The sequence below is a fragment of the Ahaetulla prasina genome, chromosome 3 (genome assembly GCF_028640845.1).
Source record: "Ahaetulla prasina isolate Xishuangbanna chromosome 3, ASM2864084v1, whole genome shotgun sequence".
Lineage (NCBI taxonomy): Eukaryota > Metazoa > Chordata > Lepidosauria > Squamata > Colubridae > Ahaetulla > Ahaetulla prasina.
In genome coordinates this window covers 113,716,794-113,730,840 of record NC_080541.1, presented here as the reverse complement: position 1 = coordinate 113,730,840, position 14,047 = coordinate 113,716,794, and the positions used below count along the sequence as shown (strand labels likewise).

The 14,047-nt window shown below is 40.9% G+C and overlaps 1 protein-coding gene across 3 annotated transcripts in view; it reads left to right on the top strand.

Moving 5' to 3' along the window:
• Positions 1–14,047, top strand: part of ALOX5 (arachidonate 5-lipoxygenase) — a 266,743-nt gene that overhangs the window by 55,439 nt on the left and 197,257 nt on the right. For all 3 annotated transcript variants that reach the window (XM_058176554.1, XM_058176555.1, XM_058176553.1), the window contains exon 5: positions 363–469. In XM_058176554.1, coding sequence (XP_058032537.1) covers positions 363–469 — 107 coding nt within the window. The remainder of the gene's footprint in view (positions 1–362; positions 470–14,047) is intronic.

Here is a 14,047-nt window from a genome sequence, read left to right as displayed (position 1 = left end):
CCAGAATAGTTAATAAAATGAGTATCAGAAGATTATATTTTATCTATGAGTCGGCTTAGAACATAAAAGTTGTAAAATACTGAATTCTAGAAAAAGATAGGAATTATCTTTAGAATCATATAGCATTCCTTCCATTATCAAACATGATTAGCAGCAGGATAGAACCATGTGCAAGGATTTTTGTATATCTTGACTGTGGTATAAAAACAGCTCTAGTGTACCATTCTGATTTGTAACCAGATTCTGATTTCCAAGAATTACAAGCACAAAATAATATTTTAAATAATTAAAAATTGTGTGAGACATGAAAAAAAGTCATGTTACAACTATAACCATGCAGTATGCTGTTTTTGGGGTTTTAGAATGGAAAATCTCTATATCAATCGTTTCATGCATATGTTCCAATCCTCCTGGAGCGACTTCGCAGATTTTGAGAAGATCTTTGTCAAAATAAGTAATACAATATCTGGTGAGTTTTGATAATTGTTGATAACTTGCATGAAAAATGAAATATATATATATATTTCAGATTTTAAGGCACTGATATTATAAAATCAATCCTAAATCTGATGCTTACAGATCTGATAAACACATTTGTCAATGTTTTGTTAGCTTAATACTGTACTTCAAATCACAAACACAGTTAAAAACAACTGTAATTTATAGAAATTTATGTTTTATTTCTAAATTTGATTATTTCCAAACTTCTTATGTCTGAGGGCAGTTATAGAATTGTATGTGAATATTATGAATGGAATTCATGAAGTTCATGGATATGGGAATTCACAAAATGATTTTCTTGGGGATAAGCCTATTGGTAAAGTAATCATAACATATAAAAGGGCAGACAAATGCCTATAATGATATGCATATTACAAATAATTTTAATATAAAACAGGATAAAAATACAGAGTCCTCCAGTCTACCAAACTGAAATACATAAATAAAATACTTATCAAGCCCATATTGAAATAGTTCTAATATGGGCAAACTACATATCATTCTATGACATATTATTTTATTTTACACAATACTTAAATTTATCTATTAAAGTAAAAAAGATCAATTACATTTTTGTAATTCATTTTCACACAATTTTAACACAATGAAATCAACAAAATTCATTCTGCAGAATACAACAATTGACACCTGTTAATATATCATAAACTTAAGGAATTGATGTATTTCACATCTTTGCTTTGCTTTATAATCTTCTTAGAAATTTCTGCAGAAATACATAAATTGGTGAAATTCAATATTTTATTTTATGATATAAAGCTGGCAGAGTCTACCATTGTTTTATTATAGATGTTTTGTGTGTGTGTGTATTCTATTTTATATTGTATGTTTCTTGCCTAATCCTAATAAAATAAATAGTTTTACTCATGGGAAAGCCATCAAATCATTTACCATTGTAAAGAGTTGCAATACAGGTAGTCCTTGAGTTTTGATAGCAATTGGGATTAGAATTTCTATCACCAAGTGATATGATCAAATAGTGTGATGTTAGAATATTGCTTAACTATAGCAATCCTGGCAGGCCCCATTCCCTTCATTAAGCAAGGATCAGAGATCATTAAGCAATGATCTTCTCAAAACTTGTTACTAGTTTCCAACGATCAAAGTCAATGGGGAAGCAGGTATGACATGGTCACTCTCACCCAAGGTTCTTGCAGTTTCAATTCCCTCTATTACTTCTTCTCTGTTCTTGAGAATTAAGTCCAGTATGGCTGTCCCTCTAGTTTCCTCCTTTACCTTTTGGACAACAAAATTTTCAGCTGGTTCGGTCAGGAACCTATCCAATTTCTCACTAGGTGCAGAATTAGTCTTCCAGTTAATGTCAGGGTAATTGAAGTCCCCCATTACTATTGTAGTAGGTTTCCTTCATATATTTGTTAATTAGTTAGCAAAAAGTACATCTATTTTTTCTGCTTGGTTGGGTCGCCTGTAGTATACACCTATCACAAGTCATTCTTTTTTTTCTTTTATATTGATCCATATTCATTCTAAGAGGTTTTCATCTCTGGTTTGTGCATTTCTGTAACAATGTAGTGATCCATTACATACAGTGCAACTCCACCTCCTCTTTTATGGAGCCTGATTTTTTTGAACAGTTTGTATCCTTCTATCAGTATGTGCCAGTCATGGGTTACATCCCACCAAGTTTCCGTTATTCTAACTAATCATATCTACCTTCATGTATTAATAGTTCAAGTTCACCTTGTTTGTTCCCCACCTTGTTTGTGCATTTGTATGTAGGCACTTGAGATCTTTATGTCTGACTCTGTGTATGCTTCCTATGTCTCCTATTTGGTGTTTGAGTTTGTCTTCCTTCCCATCCTTCCTTACTTCATTATTTGACTTGCTTTCTAGGGGTTTTTGCTTGGAATTAGGTCCTGGGGATCCTAAACACTGGTCACCCTCCCCCCTCAATTTTAATTTAAAGCCCTCCTGATAAGTTGAGCCAGTCGCTTTCTGAAAACCTTATTCCCAGTCTTTGTGAAGTGCAGCCCATCCCTTGCCAAAAACCCATCATGGAGATAGTACAGAACATGGTCCAGGAATCCAAAGTTTTTTTGGCGACACCAACCCTTTAACCAGTGGTTCACTTCTTGAATTCTTTATTCTCTTACCGGATGTTGTCCTTTCGTTGGCAGTATAGATGAAAAAACTACTTGTGCACCTAAGTCCTTAACTTTCTTGCCTAGCTGCTCATAATCACTCAATATTGTTTTTAAGTCCTTTTTTGTGTCATTCGTCCCTACATGTAGTAGTAGAAAAGGATAGTAATCTGGGGGCCTAATTATTTTGGTTAGGTTCTCAGCCCCATCCTTGATTTTTGCTCCAGGGAGACAACATACCTTTCTGGATTGTATGTCTGGTCTGCAGATGGCTGGTTCTGTTCCTTTGAGAATAGAATCTCCTATCACCAATAATCGCCTTCCTTTTTTAGGGGGTGCAGTCTGGGGTGTTTTTCTGTTTATCCCCCGTGAGTTTGTTGATATGACTTTTTTAGGGATATTGGATGATGTCTTTTTTCTAAATGTTTGCATGTTTTCTTTGAGGGGGAGGTTGTGGATCTGAGTATTTTCAACTAAGGGGGGAAATTGGTTGTTCAGTTTTAATGGGAGTGCTTCTGATTGAGTTAGATTGGGCAGCAGGGGTTTGTTAGGTGTATGCTGCTTCTTTCTTTGATTATTGTGTTTCCTTCTATGTGTGACATGCCTCCATTTGTCTTCCTCCAATAGTTTAACAGCAGGGTCAAATCGTCTGGGAGTTATTTGTTCATTATTAGGTTCATAGCTTTCTTCCATAGGTTGGAGTTTGGCTAGAGCTGCCTCTAGATTCCTTACTTTTTCCTCTAGTAGTTCACATAGGTTACATACCCAAATTTAATTTGGGTGTTCTTTGCATATAAGCATATACATGGAACATATATTGCATACCACAATAGTATCAGTCACTTGTTCCATGAGCTAGTTTCTTTTTGCTGATTCTTTTAAGGGTAAAAAGTTTTGTATCTTTTTTTTCTATCCTTTTTTCTGTCTTTTTGTGCTTGTTTTTATACCTTGTTATTTATTTTACTTGCTTACTATTACGTTAGTTTTATTTATCCTTTTCTTCCCTATATTTAAAAAAGTTTTTGAGCCCCAATTCCCCCCATCTTATTATTTAAGATTTGCCTTATTTATTTGATTGATCTTCATTAATCCTATTATTCCCTGATTTGTAATTTTTCACTCTTGTCTTTATTAATTTCTGAGAGAAGATGAAGAGTAGATTATAGGAAATTAATTTGTGGGACATTATTTGATGGGATTAATTTTAGTATGTATATTATATGAAATAAAACATAGGAAGAAGTGGGTTTTTTGTATTTTTAGAGAAAATGATTTTATTGTATAAATGAAAGGAATGAAAGGAATATTAAATAGATTCACTTGTTAAAAGTTAAATGTATATTGTTATTTCTGGTGTCTCTTAATGGACTTTTGCTGATTAATATTAAATGATGGGACTTTATTATTTGCTCAGAGATAAAAGATGATATATTAGATTGAAATGTTAGAAAAGGTGATAAGTTACTGAAATTATTTGTACTTGTCTTGAAGGAGAAGTCATATCTATATAAAATATTCTTTTACACTTTTTTCTTCCTTTCTCCACTTTTTTCTGCACTTTTCGCTTTTTCTTCTTTTGTATTTTTCTTTCTTTTATTACCGGTAGTTTTTTATCTTTGTATTTTTAAACCTATTATCAAAAAACAAAGCAACTCAGTGTAAGGTAATTGGCTGCTGCTTGATGAGGGGGATGCATAAGGGGTTCATGCATGGCTGGCACACTGCAGCCAAGTATGTGAGACTGCACATATGGCTTTTGAGATGTGGCATGAGTGTAGTGGGGCTGGGGGTGGCTGCATCTGGGTGTGCAAGGATGCATGGGTGGCAGATGCAGCATGAGTGCAACAATGTTGGGAATGGCTGCTATCAGGAGCGCAAAACTGTTCACTGCAAGCAGGGTACATGTGTTCTTGTGGGTACTGTAACCAAGCCTTTTGTGGGGCGAAAGCCTTGGGAATGCAAACAACTAACTAGTAGCTTGCAACCTTTCTCTACCGAGGAGGTAGAAAAAATGCTCTTAAAAGGCTCCTCTGATCCCAGCTGAGTTGACTGATCGTCAAAGGCTTTTTTTTTTTTTAATTGAAAAAATTTTACAAAATTTCCCCCCCCCTTTCCCCCCTCCCCCCTTTCCTATCTCCCCTCCTTCACAAACCCCTCCCCTCCCCCAACTTCCCGGAACAAACACAAGGTATAGTATTATTTTATTTATTTTATTTTATTAATCATACTTATATACCGCACCATCTCCCATAGGACTCATAAATAAAACAAACATATACTAAAAAATTTTCCTTCCTAACTAAATTATAATCCTACAATTCTCACCAATTCCTAACTTCCCCCAAAACAATCAAAAATAATACATCCTAATCATTCAAAGGCAGTCTGATAACTCTTAGTCTGATATCTGTTTTGAATATAGTCAATCCATTTTTTCCGTTCATTTTAATATCTTTCATGCATATTGTCTTTCAAAAAGGCTGAGATTTTTGCCATCTCAGCCAAGTTGGCAACTTTCAATATGCATTCTCCTATTGTAGGTACTTTTTTTTTCTTCCAATACTGTCCTATTAGTAATCTTGCCGCTGTTATTAAATTTAAAATCAACTTAGTCTCAATTACTGTACAGTCCGTGATAATTCCCAGCAAAAAAAATTGCAGAAGGAACTTTATCTTTTTTCAGAACATTTTATAAAATCCACCAAATTTTTATCCAAAAGGCCTTAATATCCTTACAAGTCCACCAAATATGAAAATATGTAGCGTCATCACAATTACATCTCCAACATTTTGCTTGCATATCTGGATACATACACGATAATTTCTTAGGATCTAAATGCCATCTGTAAAACATTTTATAAAAATTTTCCCTTAAATTCTGTGCCTGTGTAAATTTAACATTTCTAACCCAAATTTTTTCCCAAGTTTCCAATAATATTGGCTCCTGAAAATTTTGTGCCCACTTTATCATACAGTCCTTTACCAAATCCCTTTCAGAGTCTATTTCAAGTAACACATTATACAATCTCTTTATATGCTCCTGAGATTGATTTCTAATTCTAATTCTAATTACCAAATTTTCCTCATTCTGGACTATACCAATTTTCTTATCTTCCTTCCATCTAGCACGTAATTGCCTGTATTGGAACCAAGTATAATTTTTCCCTTCTTCTTTTAATACGTGCAAATATTTTAATTGCAAACGACCGCTTTCAGTATACAAAAGATCTTTATATATAGTCATTTCCTGAGTCTGTTCTAAATTTATGTTTTCTATTATATGTCTAGGACTTGCCCATATGGGAACCTTATAATTTAATTTATAAAAATATTTCTTCCAGACACGCAAGAGAGCAATTCTTAACACATGGTTTTTAAAAGCCTTATCCACTTTTTTATCATAAATTAAATATGCATGCCATCCATATAATAAATCATAACCTTCTATGTTCAAAATTCTCTCCTCTGTTAGATTAAACCAATCACTTATCGCAGAGAGAACAGCTGCTTCATAATATCATTTAAAATTAGGCATTTTTAAGCCTCCCCTTTCCCGTGAATCTTGAATTATTTTCATTTTAACCCTGGCCTTTTTACCTTCCCATATAAATTTGTTAATTCCAGTCTGCCATTCCTCCAAATTTTTGTTTTTCTTAATTATTGGTATCATCTGAAAGAGGAATAAAAATCTTGGTAAAACGTTCGTTTTAATAGCAGCTATTCTCCCCAACGATAACTGCAATTTTTTCCAAACTATCAAGTCCTTCTGAACTTTTTGCCATAAGACCTCATAATTATTCTTATACAATTTCACATTTGATGGTGTAATATAAACCCCTAAATATTTAACCTTTTTTACAATTTCAAATCCTGTTATTTCCTCTAACTTTTCTTTCTGTTGTTTGGTCATATTTTTTATTATCACTTTTGTTTTATTCTGGTTTACCTTAAACCCTGAGACCTTTCTATATCGATCAATTATGTCTGACAGAGATACACTTGAATTTATAGGATTTGTTAGAGTAATCACCAAATCATCTGCAAAGGCTCTCACTTTATATTCATGTTGTCTAACTTTAATTCCCTCTGTTTCCTTTGATTCTCGTATTTTATCCAATAGTGGCTCCAGAGTTAAAATGAACAGTAATGGTGATAAAGGACATCCCTGTCTTGTTCCTTTCGCAATATTAAAAGCTTCTGTTAAGTTACCATTAATTATTATCTGGGCTGTTTGCTCTCCATAAATTGCTCTAATTATTCTTACAAAACCATCTCCAAATTGCATTTTTTCTATTAATTTAAATAAAAAGTCCAAATGCAATCGATCAAAAGCTTTCTCTGCATCCAAAAAGATAAATGCTGCTGATATAAAATTTTTCTTTTCTAAATATTCCAATAAGTTAACAATCTGCCTAACATTATTCCTCATCTGTCTCCCTTTTATAAATCCAGATTGATCAGTATGAATTCTACATTGTAAAACTAACATTAATCTGTTTACTATTATTTTAACAAAAATCTTATAATCATTATTTAAAAGTGAAATTGCCCTATAATTTGCAGGTTTAGAACAATCCTGTTCCTCTTTTGGTATCAATGAAATAAAAGAAGTTCTCCATGAAGGGGGAATTCCCCCTCCTAATTGTATTTGATTAAATAATTCCTTAAGTGGACCTAACATCTCATCCTGTAAGTTCCTATAATAACTTACTGTAAGCCCATCTGTACCAGGAGTTTTCCCCATTTTTAATTGTTTAATTACCAAAATAATTTCTTCAGAAGTTATAGGCCGATTTAATTCTTCCCTTTCTTCTAAAGTTAAACTTTTAACCTTGTAATCTTTCAAATAATTATCAATATCCATATTCAATATTTTATCTTTAGCATATAAATTTGTGTAATATTCTAAAAAGGCTTTCTTAATTATATCCTGTTGATATCTCTCTTTACCTTTATATTCTATTTTTTCTAAAATTCATTGTTTCTGTTTTTTCCTTAAAATATATGCTAATCACCTACCAGGTCTATTTGCATTACAAAAGGTATTATGTTTGGCATATTGTATATTTGTTGCCACTTAGTCAGTCATTATCATATTAAATTGAATCTGTAATATCTTTATTGCATCCTTAATCTTTTGGTCCTGCGGGTTAAAGGTAAAGGTTCCCCTCGCACATACGTGCTAATCATTGCCAACTCTAGGGGGCAGTGCTCATCTCCGTTACAAAGCCGAAGAGCCAGCGCTGTCCGAAGATGTCTCCGTGGTCATGTGGCCGGCATGACTCAATGCCAAAGGTGCACGGAACGCTGTTACCTTCCCACCAAAGGTGGTCCCTATTTTTTCTACTTGCATTTTTACGTGCTTTCGAAACTGCTAGATTGGCAGAAGCTGGGACAAGTAACAGGAGCTCACCCCGTTACACGGCAGCATTAGGGATTCGAAGCGCTGAGCTGCCGACCTTTCGATCGACAAACTCAACGTCCTAGCCCCTGAGCCACCACGTCCCTTGTCCTGCGGGTTATGTATTATAATTATTATTATGTATTACTAATACATAGTCCTGTGGGTTATGTATTAGTAATTTTTGTTTCTTATAAATCTCCTAAGTACCTACGCTGTCTTTGTTGCTTATTTCTCTGCCTATTGTTAATATATATTAATACACCTCTCATAAAGGCCTTACTGGCATCCCAAACCATTTCTAGCGATGTTTCCTTATTCAAATTATAATCAAAAAATTCTTTCGTCTGCTTTTTACATTGATTTACATTTTTCTGATATCTAAACAAATTTTCATTTAATCTCCATGTTCTTCTGCCTTCTTTTCCATATTGCAATTCCATCCAGACAGGACTATGATCAGACAAACATCTTGGAAATATCTTAATTTTCTTCACCGTAGAAAGCAAATCATTAGAAGTTAAAATAAAGTCAATATGTGAGAAGGATTTATGCCTAACAGAGAAAAAAGTATAATCTCTTTCCTCCAAATTCCGCAGTCTCCATACATCTCTCAACTCAAAATCTTCTGTCATCTCAAAAAAAGATTTAGGCAGCTTTGCATGTGCAGGTATCTTCTTAGAAGAAATTCTCTTGTCTTTTTGTGTATCTATTACTCCATTCCAATCTCTTAGTATAATACACGATTTATAATCCCATAGAATCAACTTGTCATACAACATTCTGTAAAATTTTTCTTGTTGCTGATTGGGTGCATATATACCAAGCAAAAGTGTCTTTTTTGTTTCTAATATATGTTCGAGATAAGATACTTCCGTGAGTATCTGCCTCTGTTAACTTGGCTGGTATATCTTTTCTCAAATATACCACTATACCATGTTTTTTGTCCAAAGCTGAGGCAGAGAAATGTTTACCTAACTTTGAGTTTATTAAGTATTTTTGATCTGAAAATTTAATATTTATTTATTTATTTAATTAATTAATTAAACTTTTATACCACCCTTCTCCCGAAGGACTCAGGGCGGTGTACAGCCTACATTAAAACAATTAATATACACACTAAAATAACAATAAAAAACTTATTCAATAAAGGCCGAAATTAAAACCGTCCAATTGACCATATAAAATACCCAATAAAATTAAAATTGCAAAAATTTAAAATTTAAAATTTAAAGTTTAAAAATCAGGCTAGTCCCGCTTGGATAAATAAATAAGTTTTCAGTTCCCGGCAAAAGGTCCGAAGGTCGGGCAATTGGCGTAAACCGGGGGGAAGTTCGTTCCAGAGAGTAGTTGCTCCCACAGAGAAGGCCCTTCCCCTGGGGGCCACCAGCCGACATTGCTTGGCGGACGGCACCCTGAGAAGACCCTCTCTGTGAGAGCGCACGGGTCGGTGGGAGGCATGTGGTAACAGCAGGCGGTCCCGTAAGTACCCGGGCCCTAAGCCATGGAGCGCTTTGAAGGTGGTAACCAAAACCTTGAAGTGCACCCGGAAGACCACAGGTAGCCAGTGCAGACTGCGCAGGAGTGGTGTTACTCGGGAGCTACGTGGTGCTCCCTCAGTCACCCGCGCAGCTGCATTCTGGACTAGCTGGAGTCTCCGAGTGCACTTCAGGGGTAGCCCCATGTAGAGAGCATTGCAATAATCCAGACGAGAAGTGACGAGAGCATGACTGACCATGCATAAGGCATCCCGGTCAAGAAAGGGGCGCAACTGGCGGACCAGGCGAACCTGGTAAAAAGGTCTCCTGGAGACAGCCGCCAAGTGATCTTCAAACGACAGCCGTCCATCCAGGAGAACGCCCAGGTTGTGCACCCTTTCCGTTGGGGCCAGTGACTTGCCCCCAACAGTCAGCCGCGGTTGCAGCTGACTGTACCGGGATGCCGGCATCCACAGCCACTCCGTCTTGGATGGATTGAGTCTGAGTCTGTTTCTCCCCATCCAGACCCGTATGGCCACCAGGCAACGGGACAGCACTTCGACAGCTTCGCTGGGGTGGCCCGGGATGGAAAAGTACAGCTGGGTATCATCAGCGTACAGGTGATAACTCACCCCAAAGCCACTGATGACCTCGCCCAACGGCTTCATGTAGATGTTGAACAGGAGAGGCGAGAGAATCGACCCCTGAGGCACCCCACAAGTGAGGCGCCTCGCGGCTGATCTCTGCCCCCCTGTCAACACCGTCTGCGACCGGTCGGAGAGGTAGGAGGAGAACCACCGATAAACGGTGCCTCCCACTCCCAATCCCTCCAACCGGCGCAGCAGGATACCATGGTCGATGGTATCAAAAGCCGATGAGAGATCTAACAGGACCAGGGCAGAGGAGCAACCCCTATCCCTGGCCCTCCAGAGGTCATCCACCAACGCGACCAAAGCTGTCTCCGTGCTATGCCCGGACCGGAAGCCGGACTGGAATGGGTCTAGATAGACAGCTTCCTCCAGGTACTGGGGGAACTGCCACGCCACCACACTCTCTACAACCTTCGCCACAAAGCGAAGGTTGGAGACTGGACGGTAGTTACCCAGAATAGCTGGGTCCAGGGAAGGCTTCTTGAGGAGGGGGTCTCACCACCGCCTCTTTCAAGGCGGCGGGAAAGGTCCCCTCCATCAAAGAAGCATTTATAATTCCCCGGAGCCAGCCTCGTGTCACCTCCTGAGTGGCCAGCGCCAGCCAGGAGGGTCACGGGTCCAGTAAACATGTAGTGGCATGCAGCCTCCCCAGCAACCTGTCCACGTCCTCGAGAGCCACAGAATCAAACTCATCCCAAACAACATCAACAAGACGCGCCTCAGTCATCTCATCCGGATCATCGCAGTCTTGGTCCAAGCTATCCCGGAGCTGAGCGATTTTATCGTATAGATAACCGCTAAACTCCTCGGCACGTCCCTGTAAGGGGTCATCCCGTCCCCCTTGGTGTAGGAGGGAACAGGTCACCCGAAACAGGGCGGCCTGGCGGTTATCTGCCGACGCAATGAGGGAGGAAGCGTAGGAACGCTTCGCCACCCTCAGAGCCACTAGGTAGGTCTTTGAAAAAGACCTAAGTAGTGTCCGATCAGCTTCGGAACGGCTGGACCTCCAGGCATTCTCTAGGCGTCTTCTCCGGCATTTCATCTCTCTCAGCTCCTCAGAGAACCAAGGAGCTAATTGAGATCTGCGCCGGGTCAGAGGCCGCAAAGGCACGACATGGTCCAAAGCCCCAGCCGCGGCCTGTTCCCAGGCCGCCACTAGTTCTTCGGTCGTGCCGTGGGCAAGATCCTCAGGGAACGGCCCATGCTCCATCTGGAACCTCTCGGGGTCCATCAGGCGCCTGGGATGGAACCAACGCATTGGTTCCGTCTCCCTGCGGTGGTGGGTAGCGGTCTGAAAGTCTAGGCGGAGGAGAAAATGATCTGACCATGACACCGGTATCATCACTAAATCTCTTACTACCAGATCATTAAACCACTGTCCAGAGATATAAATCAGGTCCAGTGCAGATCCCCCGTGTGAGTAGGGCCATCAGTTACTTGAATCAGGTCCAAGGCCGTCATGGAAGCCTGGAACTCCTGAACCACTGTTGACGACAAGCCGGCCGATGGTAAGTTGAAATCACCCATGACCAAAGGTCTGGGGATCTCAACCGCCACCCCGGCAAGCACCTCCAGCAGCTCAGGCAGGGCTGTAGTCACGTAGCAAGGAGCAGGTACGCGATCAACAGACCCATCTGATTCTTATGGCCCCACTTCACAAGAAGGGATTCACAGCCGGCTATCTGAGGAACAGTGGTCTCTCTCGGCTCCAGACCCTCTTTCATTACAACCGCCACCCCTCCACCCCTGCCCTGGGTCCTCGGTTGATGGAATGCTCGGAAACCTGGAGGGCACAGTTCAACTAGGGGCACCCCCCCTTCTGCGCCCAGCCAGGTCTCCGTAATGCCCATAAAGTCCGTGGACTCCCCCTGGATAAGGTCACAAATCAGGGGGGCCTTATTAACCACGGACCGGGCATTACACAACATCAACCGGAAGCCCGGGCTCTGAGGATCCTGACCTTCCGGGGAACGGGAAAAGACTGGGGGGCCGGAGCACATGATCGCTTTTAAACAGCGAACACGTGCTCCCAAAAACTGATATGGCCCCTTGCTTCCGCCATATCTGCCCCTCCCACTTACCGTACAGATGGAACCAACTTCCACATCTGGAATGTACCCCTCCCTCGGACCAGGTGAAAAAGCGCCGTGAACAAATCCTGGGACTGGACTTACCCTCCCCGACGGGTTCTTCCCCCCACCCGTCACTTCCCTCCCCCCCTTTAAAAGACCCTTATTAAAAAACCTATGTACAAAACCCCATAAATTCTTCTTCCTCGCATGCCACCTCTCCGGGTCCCAAGACCCCTAGTTAAGGCCAGCCCTCGATAACCCAGAGGGCCATTCCTGCGAGGCGGGGGAACCTCGCAGTCGAAGAAGTTCAGCAGACGTATATTTCATGCATAAAGATATAAATAACAGCGGGGAAAAAAGGAATTCCCAGGTCGCTAGATGGTATCGCGGACGGCGGGCAGAACCAGGACAGTCACAAACCACCACCAAAAGGCCGGTAGGGCAACAGTCAGATGGGATAAAGATGGAAGTTGGGCTGATGGATTCTGCCCATAATGTCGCCCGTCAGCTAAAGTCCAGGTTCCGCCTGCCAGAGCTGTCCGTGTCCAACACCGGCGGTAACCATGCCGCTAAAGAAAGTGCGGCAAACCGTCCAGCCGCCCGCCAATGATGACAAGTGCGGTCATAGCGGAGCCATAGTGCGACCCAACGATCCAGATATTAACGATGGTACAATGATGATGACAAAACGGCAAACGGTCAAGCAGTAAAACCGCAGTCCGGCCCAGCCCTTTCCAGTGGGCGCCACTCCGCGCCCCTCCAGAATGGCCCCCGCCATCTTCCGTCCAAAGGGTCGTTGGTATCAGTGCTGCTAAACAGAGCCGCTAAAAAAGGTCAGCGGCTCACTCCCAGCCGCCGATGTCATGATGGTCCGGCTGCAGCAGACCACAATCCGGCCTGGCCATTTCTAGCGTGCATCAATCCGCGCCCCTCCAAAGTGGCCGCTGCCGTTCGTCGCCGATGGTAATGACCGCTGGTGGTATCATTGCCGCTGGACGCTTCCGCCGGTGATAAACATGTCGGGTAACCGGCCGCTGATGACCTATGTGGCCGCCTGGTAGCGAACCGCGATCCGGCCCGGCTCTTCTCAGCGGGCGCCACTCCACGCCGCGCCCAGCCAAAATGGTCACCGCCGTCCGCCCGACATTTCAGCCCCGTTCCCGGCAGCCGAGGGTCTGACAAGACCCAAAGGTCTCCCTCCGGCTGTCGGGAAGATGATCCACGGGGCAGTGGGTCCGGGCAGCTCGGCATCCACCTCCGCGACTTCACGGCCAGGAAAAAACCCGACCCGCTGTCAGCATGACTCCTAGAACGCCGCCATCCTGCGCATGCGTAGAAGAAGAACCTGATATGTGTTTCTTGTAAGCAAATCACATCATTTTTAAATTCTTTCAAATAATGAAATATTTTTCTTCTCTTCTGAGCTGAATGCAAACCATTGACATTCCAAGTCAAAATTTTATTTGCCATTACTGGCCTGCTGAAGCCTTTGAACAATCAGCTGAAGATCATCCTCCCGCATCTTCGGCCTTGCTCCTCCCACTGTTTCTGTAGCAGAATCCTGAGCTTTACTTTGAGTTTGTTGCTCCCTTTCTTTACGCTTGAGGGCTCCCCTCGTCACTCTTTGTTCTTGTGGTTGTTCCTCAGATGGTAACATCACTGGGATCACTTCAGCTTCCACACCAATTTGAGTCTCTTGAATTCTTTTTTCTATTACTTCTATTTCAACTTTCAGCACAGTAGAAAGAAAATCTTTGGCCTTAAGCACAGTTTCAATACGATATCTTCTTCCTTGATAATACACTGTCAAACAAACTGGAACTTC